The 15,137-nt window shown below is 36.9% G+C and overlaps 1 protein-coding gene across 1 annotated transcript in view; it reads left to right on the top strand.

The window, feature by feature from the left end:
• The window catches only part of USP15 (ubiquitin specific peptidase 15), a 103,249-nt gene that overhangs the window by 71,206 nt on the left and 16,906 nt on the right, over positions 1–15,137 (top strand). Inside the window, exons 9-10 of the mRNA XM_009281118.1 lie at positions 3,270–3,353; positions 10,028–10,172. Of these exons, the coding sequence (XP_009279393.1) occupies positions 3,270–3,353; positions 10,028–10,172 (229 nt within the window). The remainder of the gene's footprint in view (positions 1–3,269; positions 3,354–10,027; positions 10,173–15,137) is intronic.

The following is a 15,137-nucleotide window of genomic DNA, read 5'->3' on the forward strand; positions in this document are numbered from 1 at the left end:
CCTGAAAACTGGTCTTAACTGGTAAATACTGACACAAAGAAGACATTGAGTATCTCAGACTTTTCCATGTCCTTTTGTCACCAGGGCCCCTGCCCCATTTAGCAGTGGCCCATGTTTTCCCTAGTCTTCCTTTTGCTGTTTGTGTACTTGTAGAATCTTTCTTGTTGCCCTTCACATCACTTGCCAGATTTAACACCAGGTAGGCTTTGGCTTTCCTGACCTCATCCCTGCATAATTGCACAGTATCTCTATGTTCCTCCTGGGTTATCTGCCCCTGCTTTCACTCAGACGCTTTCTCTTCATGTCTGAGTTGAGTCAGGAGCTCCTTGTTCATCCATGCAGGCTTCCTGCTGCCTTTGCTTGATATTCTACTTGTCAGAATGGACCATTCTTGAGCTCAGAGGAGATGGTCCTTGAATATCAACCAGCTCTCTTGGGCCCCTCTTCTCTCCAGGGCTGTATCCCATGGGACTCTTCCAAGCAGATCCCTGAAAAGGCTAAAGTCTGCTCTCTGGAAGTCCAGGGTTGTGTTACTGCTTTCTGTGCTGCTCTCTCGGGATCCTGAATTTCACCAGCTTATTATGGTCATTGCAGCCAACACCCCAACCTTCACATCCCCAACTAGTTCCTCCTTGTTTGTAAGTACCTGATCCAGCCAAGTACCTCTCCTTGTTGACCTCTCAACCACCTGTGTCAGGAAGTTGTCATCAATGCACTTCAGAACCTTCCTGGATAGCTTGTGCCCTGCTGTGTTGTCCCGCCAGCAGGTATCACAGTGGTTAAAGTCCCCTGTAAGGACTAGGGCCTGTGAATGTTAGGTTTCTTCCAGTTGTCCAAAGAAGCCTTGTCTGCTTTTTTTTTTTATCCTGATCCAGGCAATCTATAGCAGATGCCCACAGATTATTGGAGGAAAAGAGTTGTTCTGGTTGCAGTTGTTTTTGCTGATGTCCATATTTATGTCTCTGCTGTGGATCACTATCAGAGTTAAAGTATAGAGCAGTTTAACCATAGGGTTAATGAAGTGTGTAGGGAAGTCAGTATCTAATGTGAGTTACCGTCTATTTTGGCATAGGACTACAGTAAAGTTTGTTTTCTAACCTGTCTTTTGCTGGACTGTTAAAATGCTAAACTATAATAAATAATTTTGTGGGTTTTGTTTGTTAGATCATAAAAAGTTAACCTTTCAAAGTTCTGTTACATAGTTCCTGATGTTTTTCCAGCTATGTTGAGATTTTGATTTATTCTTCTCCTGCATGTGAGAAACAAGGCTATTTACTGATTATTGTTTTTCTTACAACCAGAGTTTAAAATTGTTTATTTTCATCTCAAGCAAGTAACTATTCTTTGGACATCTTTCTGTGGTGTTTTAACAGCACAGTAACATTAATACGTACTGAAGTTAGTATACTACTAAAAGGATATATGCTTTGTCTTAGAACCTTGCATTCAAAACATAATTGAGGTTTTGTTGAACATTTGGTTACTCATTTTGTCTTAGGAGATTCCTAAGTCATTGCAGTTGTTTTACGAGTAGATACTTTTGGTCATTCTTTTTGTACAGTTTTAAAGGCAGAACTCAAGTATGGCAATACATTCAGCATTAGCACTTACTGTCTTTTCAAGGTTTTTTATTATCCTTGTTTTGATCATATTTTTTTGTTTTAAATGATGGGGGGATTTCTTGTTACAAAAGTTGTTGTTACAAGTTGTTACAAAGTTTTCCCACAAGTATTGAAATGTATTAAAAGCTGTAAGAGCTGTGCATGAATTTTGTTCTTCTTTGTATGCAGGATTTAGCAATGTAAGCAACTGTAAGCAAACAGAAAGGCTGCACACCTCAGAGTAGCAGGAATCTCTTACTGTTTTACATGTTGTTATCACTTTGTATTTGATAGCAAATGCTATCAAAGAGTAAAACTACTGATTATCATCTTCTCTAAGAAACAAATTAACTTATTTTTAGGTTTTGGTGGAAACCAGACCTTTATTTATGTAGCTTATTCTGGTTTCTTTTAATTTTTTAGACAACAATTATACGTTGAGTTTTTAAATTTAAAACTGCGTTGCATTTGAATTTGGTTTAAATTATATAAAAGCTTCAAATTTGTTTTGAAAAGTTAAATTTCAGTTCAAAATGACTCCATTCAAATAGCTTCTTCTAAAATAATTACATGTATGAATGTCCATAATTTAACTTTTGTCTTGAATTTAAGTAGGGTTGAACTGACTTCAATTTTATATCTTTTGTGGACACAGTCTGTGTGTTTTACTTCTTTGAAGATAATGTTCAAAGAGGAGGATTTAGATTGATAAAGGAAATCTACAGGAAGGCTTTATGAATGTTGGTCAGAATACTTTAAAAATTAAATAACATTTTCTTCACATGGTGTTATATCTTTTCTTTTGGAAAAAGTTTATTAATAAAAAGTTGAAAATAAATGAGAAAATATACTCAGGAAGATTCCCTGTGTAAAAATGGTCATCTCCTTGCAGAGTTTAGTTCTTGAAAGGTGCTTAAAAAGTCCTGAGCATGCAGAATTTCTTCTCTTAATATTGTGATATGTATTTCAAAGCTTTCCAATGACAGCTGGAGCTTTTTGCAAACCAGCTGGAGTTACAGAGGGCCCACAATAACATGAAGGTGCCTAAATTCCTTTGAGCAGTCAGAGCCTTTTCCATGGTTATCTAAGATTTTATCAGAAAAAGAAAAATACACTGCAAAATAGTTGTATATTGTATTTAACTGTTACGTTCAGAGGGTCTTTGTGATTAAAATGATCAATATTCTTATATTTAAAAATAGTCTTAAACAATGGGGATGAGAGATAATGCTATTACTTTTGGCAAAAAAGGTTTTTAAAGGTTATTTAGTATTGTGCATAATATCCTGGATTTTTTAAACAATATTAATAAGACAATTTTAATTAAATGGTTTCATGCTGCTATTAAACTAACCTTGAAGTATGTATCTTAATCATGTTTGTATCTTGTCTCAACATCCATTTATGTTTAAATGAAAAATTCATATAATTTCCATGTTAGAAACTGTACATTCTAGGTTTTAGAACATCAAAATATCTATAGTCATACTATAAACTGAAAACAATTTTTTTAGCACTGTGGCCTGTGATTTTTTTTTTTTTGCCCACTTTTTAAAAAATATTTCTTTCCCATGCTTGTTTATATGCATTGTTCATTTGTTAGCATTCTTTCATAGTTTTTAATATCTCAGCATTTTTATCAAATTTATCATTTTCATATTTTTAAAGGTCCCCAGGTGCATCCAATTTTTCAACTTTACCAAAGATCTCTCCATCTCTATCAAATAATTATAACAACATGAACAACAGAAAGTAAGCAATATACCTTAAAACATTATTCAATTTAATCGCCCCAGTGTTATATAAACAAATTTTGATGTTTTTTAAGTCCTAGCTTAAGGATTTTGATTTGTTTTGCAATATTTGGATTGTGAATTGTTACTGGTCACTATTTCATAGTGTAGGTATTGTAAAGCATGATATCGGAAAATGAAACGCAGTTAGAGATGTCTGGTAACTCTTAGTCCTCAGTAGAACAGACACTAAAAGGAATGTTGAGCATTGTAAGAAAATATATAAAGACTTCATTTAGAGTTTATCATGCTAAAAATACATTGTTGTTATTATTATCCTGACTGAATTTAGATGGACAACAAAAAAAGTATAAACTACTTAACATTTATGGTGGTCAGGTTTTCCCTTATTTATTGATGCTAAGGTATTCTAGCAGCATATGTGATATCACACATTGATTTGAGACCACTACAGCTGAATTGTTCTAGCTATAATGGTTGTCATAGTGATTATAGCCATTGATTAATTATCAGCAACTTAACTTCCGTGACTTAGAAGATTTGAAGGGAAGATTTGAGAGAGATTAGTCTGATAGGTGTGCTTGAATATTAGAATGAGCAGAGGCTCAGTAAAAGAGGCTTCTCGCTTTTAAGGGTTTTCTCCTTTATATTCTAAATCAGAAGTTTAACAAAGAATGTGATAAAACTCTAAAAGAAGAGCTTTCCTATTCCAGTGGCCAACTTTGTGTGTAATCTTTTTTGTTGTACACAACTGTAAAAAAAGTTGGTGAATATAGAAAAACATGGAATTATTTCACTTTAACAGATAATGGAGCATCTTTCAAATGCTTGAAACCAGAGAGCACTCATCTTTAATGCAAGCTGGGGGAAATTGAAGAGGCTTATTCTTACAATTCATTCAAATTTAAAATATTTTTCCAAACATGCATTTTGTGATCAAACATGAAGATGTTAAATATTAAAAAGGTGACATAAATATTTAATATCTTATACAATATCTTCCAGTTAAATACTGCATTTATCAGAAGTGATTTTTCCTAAGGGGTGAAGTGTCACTTGTGCTTCTACCAATTGTGAGTAGCCCCAACTCTCACTGTTAAACAGTTGAAATCCATGTATTTAACTGCAGTCTATTGTACTCTGTGTGTGAATGTGTAGTAAATAAAAGGTATATTGTATCTATGATTGTGTGAAAAATTACTTGACCAGAGCTGAGCCTCCAGCTGAGAACTAATCTCTCCTTCCCCCATTGCTTATGCAAGAGACAGTTGTAACGCCAAAACCAAAGCTTAACAGTTACTTTTTTCCTAGGGAGCCACCATTTGAAATCAAGCCAGCAAGGCTTTCTTCTTTTTTTTTCCTTTTTTTTTTTTTTTTTTTCCTTTTTTAATGTTAGCTTCTCCCTAATGATGCTGTAGTTATTTTTAGGAAGCACTTATGAAACCTGTTGCCAGCTCTTGCAGCTTTTAAGTATAGTTTCTTCACTTGCTTTAGCTGATTTTATTTTTATTTCTTGGTTTATTTTGGAGCCAAAATGGGAGCTTTTAGAACTTAAGGTAAAATTCTGGGGTGGTTTTTGGTTTGTTTTTTTTTAATTTGAGTATTTTCAACAGAAATACATGTTTAAAAGGAAGTGATATAAAATTCAGATTTGATAAGCAATTGGTCCTTTGAAGTGCCTTAACTATAACTTAAGCATTTGTAAATCAGGTAGTAGGTACATGTTCGCTCTAGTGTTATGAAATACCAGCCATTTTTCTCTTGTAACTCAAAACACTGTATATCTGGATGTTATGTAAGGCAGATATTCAGTGCAGAAGTATATGGTTTTCCTTACAATGCAATAATCCAATTATGATGAGTTTAAAGTAAATATTTAAAAAATCACAAATTTATACTTAAAAATATAATACAGGAGAATCTTTAGCAGCACTTCTGTCAGAATACATGTTCAAGATGAACTAGTTCAGTGATAGAGAAGTCATATCCATTAATATACTATGTACTTTAAAGTACATACTGTTACATTAAGAATTTTTGGCTTCAAAAGGTAAATGGAAAGATATATCTCTGTATTTAATTGTATTATATCATTCTGGGTTAAGATCAGTTTCTTCCTATGTTCTACTCTTCTTGCAAATACCTCCTTGTAAAAGCAAGCACTTATTTTCCATTAATTAATCCTACCTTTTTTTCATTACTTTCTTAATTAACTACTTAATGTCAGCTTTGCCTGGAATTTATTTTAATGTTTCTGCCTTATTGTCTCTTACATTACATGTTATCTTAGTACAATAGCGAAATTATACATTTGTGGCTTCCCAGGATCCATTGGCACCTCCATATGGCACGAGATGCTGTGACTCTAAAGGAAATACCAACATTTGTTTTGAAGATAATTTTAGCTGACAAAGCTGATTTGTAAGGCAGAAAAAGCAAACAACAGGTTGTGTGTAGTAAGTCACAAATGGTCGTTGTTGCAAGCCTGTTTTTGCAATTATTATAGCTTGGCTATAGAGTACCAATTATGTTAAAACTCCAAAAAGTATAATGTTTCTTTATATCGTACACATTTCTGTAATACTTGTCAAATCCAAGAAGTGTTCTGAGTAATAGTAAGCCTCAAATTGGTAAATATTTAATTGTGTGTTGAGCTAGTCATACATTAGGTAATAGAAATAGCTTGTGCAAATTTTATCAGGTCCAAAGCCTTCATTTCTGTAAATGTGAGTTTGCAATTGATGGAATGGAGGATTCCAAATAATTGATCATTGATGTTCTTTTGCCTTTACAGGTGATCTTGTTGAAAGAATAACATAGGAGGATTAGCATAATATGTGTTAGTGGATTCAGAAGAGCAGGGAGAGACACGCATCATTTAGGTCTTACTGGAATTTCTGTTTATTGCTGTTATAAAGCAATACATTTCATGTCACATATGGTATTTTTTTTAATTATGTGGGGAGGGGATTAAAAACAGTTGAACAGGGATTTTGCTTGGGGAATTAAGTGAAAAGTTGTTTTCTTCATTTGTAACCATTGTTTCGGGCTCCTAAAATGACTTGCTTCATCATTCAGTTGTGTCAGCTTGTCAGAAGACGGACAGCTGGCAGCTTTGTTCACACGCTTGGTATATTTCAATATGCTCATTTCAAGAAGTATAAATGTTAATTACATCAGCTGTAGAAACAAGTTTCTTCATGTTGCACCTGACACATAGGCAAATATTATGAGGCAGGTGATTTCTTTTTAACTTTATTTAAATAGATTATAATGTTATCTTTTGCTCTCCAGACGATGATCATGAACAATAACAAAGACAGTAGTCTTTGTTTAGTGACATGGGCCTCTCCTGCTGCTTCAGGCATCTCTAAAAATTGATGGAACCCGATTATGGGTTTGTTAAAGTGGCTGGTCACAAAAACGCGTTGGCAGTGCATTAAAGTGGTTGAAATAATACGGAGCTCAGTAAGTGTTCCAAACTTAATTTTCTGGGCTCATTCTTGCAACTCAGATTCCTTTTGCAGCACCTGTTGTTGGTATATGGCACTCCACTATCAAATTGTGTCCTTTCCAAAGCTAGTGGTGCTTCTCCAAACTTCTCTGTTCCAAATCCACGCTTCCCAGAACTCCAGCTACACAATGAGTGCTCTGGGTTCATCATCATCTGAAAGCTGCTTTGAGGTTTAAAGGCAGGATACAGACAGTACATATAAGTCATTTCAAATATGGCGCACACAACTCAAAATTTATAGATTTACAGATAATAAAATCTCATTCGGAAACCTCTCTTCACCATTTTCACTGCTTCAGGAACTCTGTTTAGCTGTTCAAGGGTCTGAAGATGGTTTCATTTTTTCAAGTCTTGCCTCAATTTTTGAGCAGCAATTTCTTCTAAGAGCCCTCAGTGTTTACTTTCTGTTACTGCCCTTACTTGACTGCCCCATTCTAATACTACCCCTCTGCTTTTCCATGCATTGTTCCTTCATTAAAGGCAACTTTCTAAAGGTTTTGCAGGAAAAGCAGATGGAGGTTGGGGACGCGCTATCACAAGTGGCTTTTTCTAGGGCATTTCTGTTTGAATGAAATTTATGTAGACTTGCCTTGCATCTTTACTTGCTTTTCATTGTTAGCCATTTACTACTGACTGTTAATAATACTTTATTTTTTGTCCAGTCTCAAAAGCATGAAAAGCAGAGGCACAATGTAATTTAAATAAAAATAATTCTTCCAGAAAAAATGAAGTTTGCAGACTGATAAAGCTTTAACGAGACATCTCCTAGTCTCCTGCACATAGTAGGCATTGTATTTTGCTGGATATGTTTTGATAAAATATCACAGAACCCTGAAAGAAAAATACATGAATAGACCTGACTTACGGGATGAGTGTGATAACCATATTCTCTAAACCCCTCAAATGTATCTCTGTGGGCCAGTAGAGAAGATGAAAGAGCTGAGAAATGGCTTTCCCTTTTGAGAAGTAAACTCTGACAGTTTGTCCCTTAGAGCAAGCCAATACTGGGGATCTATCTGCATTACAATTATCTTGAATTAAATTATCATGATGTTACTCAGCTAATTTGAGGAAGTCTTTCACATGAATACACTATAGCCAAAAGACACTAATTGCGTTTCTTAGCTTTCTAGTGTCCCTCCTAAGGTGGTAGTTCATGAAGGGGGGGGAGCTGCAGAGAAGGAGAAAGAAGGGGAGTGAAAATCCCCAGGAAAATTACATTCAATCTGTTTATGACCCCAACATCTACTAAATTTCCAAAAGAGCTTTCTCTTCTGTTAACCATGTGAAAAGTGTAATGTTTGAGTCAGGTGAGGAAAGCAGTAGGAAGCAAGCAGAGCTGAAAGTAGAAGCTTATTGTGTACCCTGTACGTGTGCATTTCTGTTGCTGCTGTGCACTGTTGAGCTGGGTCGAGGGGTTGGTTATATTGTGGAGGTTGCATTAGCACCAATGGCAAGCTTGTGCTTTTTCTTCCTGGGGGAACTAAGGCTTGCCAACTTAAGGGAATTGGGGTTGATTGCAGTAGCTGGACTGCAGCTGCAAAGGGAGATGGAAGGTAATTTTTCCTGGGGATCTCATGCGTGGGTGAACCAGGGACTAAGGATAGGGAAGGGTTGACCAGAAGCAAGCTTGAAGGGTATGTGGGCCCTGGAGTTCAAAAAATATCTTGTGTAAACTCAGGTGAAGCATTTAAGTTAGGATTAAGCTGAACGGGCAAAACTAACTCTACAGGGATTTTTCATGGAGAATGACCAGTAAACACAATGCCACTTAGCTAGTTTGGGGGCAAGCCAGAGAGCAGAGAAAATGCACGTGTATGGAAAAGGGAAGGACTGATAGGAAAATCAACTATTAAATGATCAGATTAAAAGTTTGAGAACAGCAGCTTTATGGACAGTGGAGCTATAAACTACACAGATGTCTGCTATAAACTACACAGATGTCTGAGGCCATCGAAAGAGGGAGAAATTTTCTTCCCCTTCTGTTTGAAATTTTCAATAACTTGTGATTAAAACGAAACAACTGTTACTGATGAAAAGTGAGTAATTGTGCACTGAGGGGACAGGTGGAATTCAGTTGGATGTAGAGTGTGATACTGTTCAGGAATAATGGCTGGAGTGTACCATTGGGCACTTGCATCCTCAGACTTTCACAATTATAAATCTCAATTATTTATCAGGATTGATTCGTTGGACTGCATATTTTTCCTTGTCATTCTTAGCAATTGACTTTCAAATTTTTGTTCAAGTTGCTTCTAATGTGAATAATGCTTAATGACTGCAGAAATACTCTTGAACTTTAGCCAAAGCTACTATCATGCAAATTTCATTATGATCAGTGCCTGAAATAGTTTAAGAAAGAGTTTAACCTTTCTGGTTGGTTGTTTTTTCTAACATCCGAAATATTACAGAGCATCCTCTTACAAGATTATTTTGCCTTTCTAGTGATCTCGGATATGCTTACTTTACTGTTTTGAGGGTTATTCTATATTTAGTGTTTGCAGGATTTCATCTGAAAACAAATTGCTTTAAATATTACCATTTTACCTATTTCAGTCTTCTCCAGTTTCTCCAAACAGATGCATCATAGAGATTTATAATGAAGTTGTTACAAGGCATTTTGCGCATTCTTTTACCTCTCAAGGCTTTCCTGCATTTGCATGCTGGATTGTGCTGTCCTAGTAGGGAAGCTATAAATAGACCCTCTGATGCAGTGAGGCAGCTATGCCACAGTGGCCTTGGAAATCTCAGCTTTCACCTGTAACTCTGCATTCCCATTCCCACCGACCTCACTCTTGCAGTAGCAGGATGCAAAAGGGACATAAATGATTGATTGCTGCTGGTGGTGTCTAAAGTCTGAGTGTATTAAATTTGATGGAGCAATGAAGAATAGAGTAAGCTGTGAAGCTGCTCCTATCAAAAAGGGGTAGGGATATAATAATTACAGTTATTGCAGTACATTAGATTTTGGTTGTTTGCACAGGTGACTTTTCAATTGAAATTAATGTTATTACCAAAGTTAAATACTTTAAAAACCTTTTTTGTTCACAGAAGTTACTTTAACATTTTTAATCATTTAAGTTTATAAAGTACTTGTATGTATTAAAGTACTATAGAGTACGTGTTTACATTGTGAAAGATCTTTTGTTTTTTTACAGTGTGAAAAATTCAAACTATTGTCTCCCATCATATACTGCTTATAAGAATTATGATTATTCAGAGCCAGGAAGACACAATGAGCAGCCAGGCCTGTGTGGCCTGAGTAACTTGGGCAATACATGTTTCATGAACTCAGCAATTCAGGTACGTACGGTAGAATAAAATGAGCTTGTCTTATTACTTGGAAACTAATATCCTGTGATAGTTTGTCATGTTTGGAAACTAATATTAAGAGACTCCATTAACTAGCAGGATAGGATTAAAAGTGAGGAAATAATACATCTATATTGGTATACTAGAAAAGTTTATTTACATAGCTGCATTCATTGCTTTCCCTGTTTTTGCACAGTGATCAATGTCAGAAAGAGATTTGACCAGTGTTCTACATGAGTGAAGCCTTAAGTGGGATTCTTTGCTTTTTGTAATGATTACCGTGCATGAATGTCACGAAAAATGCTTTTTCATTTTGAGATGCACTTGAGTACAGATTGTAGTGCTGAAGTGTCAAAAAGTAGATGATCGGTGGATTACTGGGCCTTTACTTCTAACTAATTATCATGTACTTTTAGTGCGCAAGTTAACATGCAGGGAACCTTTGAACATACTTCCCTTTGACCTTTCCCCTTTGAATAGCTGCTATTTCATGGATGAGATATTTTACAGGAATTTAATAGCTTGTTTCTTTGCTATGATTGCAAGAGAAATACTAGTATACCTAGTATTACTCTTAGGAAGAAAAAAAAACTTAGTCCTTTTACTTTTCAGTGGAAGCTGCAGTGGTAGATTAATTAATGGCCAGAAAGAACTACTAGTTAAATTAAACTAGTAGTTAAGTTCTGGAACTCGTGTTTTATGTCATCAAAGCAGTCTTATGTCAAAACACTGTAAAGTGTATTTAAGTTCTCGTTCACACTCTTTTCCTGATGAGTATAAAGATACTAGATCTTAGCTAAGCGTACTTCAGAGTTAATCTCCTCCTTTGTCATTACAAGGGTTCCCAACTTACGTTTGTATTTCTTTGGGTGAAATAAAAATAAAATAATGTTGAAATCCTTCTTTAGCCTGTTCAGGAAAAAAGTAGTTTCAGATACATTTGTAAGCTAAGTTTTTGAAGTTGTTGAAATTTGTTCAAAAGATGAAGTATTCCAGAGTTTCATAGTCTGTGCAGATTTTCTATCCCTTCTTTGTATATAGAATCAGAGAATAATTTGCGTTAGAAGGGACCCTAGAACGATCATGGGTCCTGCCTTCTGTTTGTGTTCATTACACTAGTCCTGTCACTGTACACTTCTGAGAAGAGTCTGGCTCCACTTCTCTGTAGCCTCCCATTAGGTAGCTGCAGACAGCCACGAGCTCTCCCCTTAGTTTTGTCGTCTTCAGGTTGAACAAATGCATACAGCTCTCAGCCTTTCCCTGTATGTTGTTCTCCAGCCCCGTGACCATGTTGGTGGCCCTCCTCCATTCCTTCTTATACTGGGGAGCCCTAAACAGGACAGTGCTCCAGCAGGAGTTTCACAAGTGCCAAATAGAGGGGAAGATTTGCTTCCCTTTGCCTCTGGCTACTTATTGCTAATACAGCCCAGCTTGCAGTTGGCCACCTTTCCTACAGGGATGCACTGCTGGCTCTTCCACATTTCCACAGAAAAGGACCACTGCGTCATATTATGCAAAGCTGCTTTCTAGGCAGCCAGTCAGCCCCCAGCCTGTAGTGGTATATGGCGTTATTCCATGGTTATTCCATACTTACTTATATAAGGCACCCATAAAATTCAATTTATTCTTGTCTCTCAAAATGTTTTCATGAGGATACTTGAAGAGAAGTTGAACAGCGCAGGAAGTAATTCAAATTTTTTTTTAGCATACTGCACGAAAGATGGCTAAACTGAAAGGGGGAGGGACACACGTTTTGCAGCCTCCGTTCTAAATAAAAATGCTATATGTTATCTCTCTTGATTACTGAATTGCGTCATGATGCTATTATAAAGAAAAAAAGAAGAATATATTTTTGTCTAGTGTGTGAACCAGAATTGTCTTTTAAAAGTTGAATTAAAAGAATATTCTTAGTGCATAGTGAAATATTTTTTTATGATGCTACACTGTCCATCAGGCTAGGCTGATTAAAAACAAGGATAATTTTGATTACTTATTCAAACCTTTGTTAAACTGGTATACATGAATTTGCATATATGTAGATTTAAAAGTAACCTTTTAGGAGAGAATTATAAGCATGGGTTATTGCCTTTAGGAATCTTATACAGCTTAACAAACTTATTACAGTTCACATCAGTATCCCATTGTGTTAACTGGATTTAATTCTGAGGTCTGCATTCTAAATCATGTCAGCTTTGACTTCATTGCTTTTCAATTCTACCTAGGGAATCAAATGTTCAAATAAGTTCTGCGAAACTGTAGTGTAAATTGATAAATACAGTTTTGTTGATTCGCAAGACAGTGCTCTGGGTAAGAAAATTAGGTGTTTATTGAGCAGTGCAGCTTTTAGTTTGGCATGGTACCTTTAGTATGTCCTTGATAGTGTGTTTTTTCAAATGCATTATTTGGCAGCTTTCTTAGCAAGGAAGTATAAAGTAGCTTTCAGTTCCACCTACTATATCTCTCAGAGAAAGTATTGTTCAGAGTTTAATGTTATCTAAGAAATCCATGAAAGTGCTTTTTAGTGAAAGTATGATGTGTTTTTAACACACTGAGGTCTCGCAGACTGCAAGTTCTACTGTCTTCTTCCTCTTGCCACCACTTAACTTCTATCTTTTTTCCAATTACAATGAAAGCATATGTTTCACGGCACTGATTTGCCATTAATTTCATCTCCTACTGTTATTGGAGTAACATTGGATTATTCTGGCTAGAGGTGTTATGCCTATGTCAGTGGCCGAAGCACTCTGAACACATTTGATCTTGTGTAATCTTGGAAGCAACAAAGGGATTGGCCCGGATAATATGTGGATAGCAGACCAGGGAATTCTGCTTGGGAATATTGGGTGCTCTAGGCTTTGACCTGGATGATGGAGCAGAGTGCACCCTCGGCAAGATTAGAGATGACACAAATCTGGAAGGAGGGACTGATACACCAGATGGGGGTGCTGCCATTCAGAGGGACCTCAGCAGGCTGGAGAAATGGACAAACAGGAACCTCATGAAGTTCAATCAAAGGAAATGCAAAGGCCTGCACCTGGGGAGGAATAAGCCCAGGCACCAGTACACACTGGAGGGGTGGGAGGGGGCAGGTGACCAGATGGAAAGCAGCTTGGCAGAGAAGCACCTGGGGTCCTGCGGGACAAAAAGCTGAACATGAGCCAGCAATGGGTCATGTTGGGCCAACAACCTTGTGGGCTGCATTGAGAAGAGTATTGCCAGCAGGTCAAGGGAGGAGTGAACCCTGAAGTGCTGGGTTCGCTTCTGGGCTCCCCAGTGCCAGAGAGACAGGGATATACTGGAGCAAGTCCAGTGAGGGGCCACAACGATGATCAAGGGACTGCAGCATCTGGCCTACGTGGAGAGGCTGAGAGAGCTGGGACTGTTCAGCCTGGAGAAGGCTCCAGAGCGACCTTATCAACGTGTGGAAATACCCGATGGGGGAGAGTAAAGAAAACTGAGCCAATGTCTTCTCAGTGGTGCCCACTGAAAGGAGAAGAGGCAATGGGCACAAACTGAAGCACAGGCAATTCCATTTAAATATAAGAAATTTTGTTTTACAGTGGGGGTTATCAAACACTGGAATAGGTTTTCCAGGGAGTCTGTGGAGCCTCCATCCTTGGAGATGCCCAAAACCTGGCTGGACACAGTCCCAAGCAACCTGCTCTAGGTGACCCTTCTTTGAGCCGGGGATTGGACTAGCCAATCTCCAGAGGTGCCTTCCAACCTCAACTATTCTGTGATTCTCTGATCTGCTTTGGTTACCTACTCTACCTTATTTACCTTCTTAAGGTGTCTTCCTTCACAATTATGTCAATACAGGGTTGTTTATCAGGATAAATCTGTTTTCTTTAAACAAAATAGTTCACTATAGAGTTTTAGACTCTGAAATAGTTTCCAGTTCCATTCATGTTCTATTCCAAAAGCTCTGCTTTGATCCCTTCCATTCAGTCAGTGCTGAGTGTAATCAATGTAGCTTTCTTCAACAGAAGCAGTTTAGTTTACTCACTCTCCTGCTGATCTTCATCCTTCCCAGACAGCATTGAGGCCCCTTGGTGTTCACATAAGAGCCATTTCTGCTTCAGAAACCACTTCATTTCTCAGACAGCTTCTCTTTGCTCTCGTCTCATGTACAGTGAAGATGGTTTGCATCAGAACTGTTATCAGTGTTCCTTGAAGAAGAGGGCCAGTTCCTTGCACATCTTGCTGTCCAGAGTCTGACAAACTTGTCTGAAGGTTTTTGCCCTGTAACCATACTAGGTAGAAATGTGATAATCCTGGCAGTTTCTTAAATTTTGTTGCAAGTTCATTAATAGTTCTTCAATCTATATGTAAGGTTAGGCTTGCCACTTCATCCTTCTAAGTGATTACTGTGAAGAGACCTTTGGTTTTCCAAGTAGGGGCTTTCAGTGTTACAAAGCTCAAGACAACTAGAGGAGACGTGGTGAAGAGATGGGTAAGATCCTCTGTGGTACCACAAACAGCTGCAAGCTGGGTCGGGGTAAGGCCAAGAAGGTTAAGATACCATTGTATTTCTCCCAAGTGCTGTTGTCTTATCACTGTTTCTAATTTAAAAAAGCAATAATTCAATATTTTTTCATACTTTTGGTTGTATTGGAACTTTTCTTCTGTATAGATTTTTCAGATTCTTTTGAAGGGGTATTCCATGTATCTAATTTTAATTTACTTCAGTGCTAACACCTAAGGCTTGATTTTTATTATTAAGGCCTAAATTTCTGCTTTTGCACATCTGAGCATTAAATAAAACAGGAAAGACAAAAGGGAGCTTTTGGACTTTATGAAAACTTATTATTATATCAAGCAATTATATATTTCTTGATATTATATATATTAAGATATATACGTGAGGAAAAATGTATACGTGAGGAAAAATTTCTTTACCGAAAGGGTGGTTAAACATTGGAACAGGCTGCCCAGGGAAGTGGTTGAGTCACCGTC

The sequence above is a fragment of the Aptenodytes forsteri genome, unplaced genomic scaffold (genome assembly GCF_000699145.1).
Source record: "Aptenodytes forsteri isolate BGI_AS27 unplaced genomic scaffold, ASM69914v1 Scaffold4, whole genome shotgun sequence".
NCBI classification, from domain to species: domain Eukaryota; kingdom Metazoa; phylum Chordata; class Aves; order Sphenisciformes; family Spheniscidae; genus Aptenodytes; species Aptenodytes forsteri.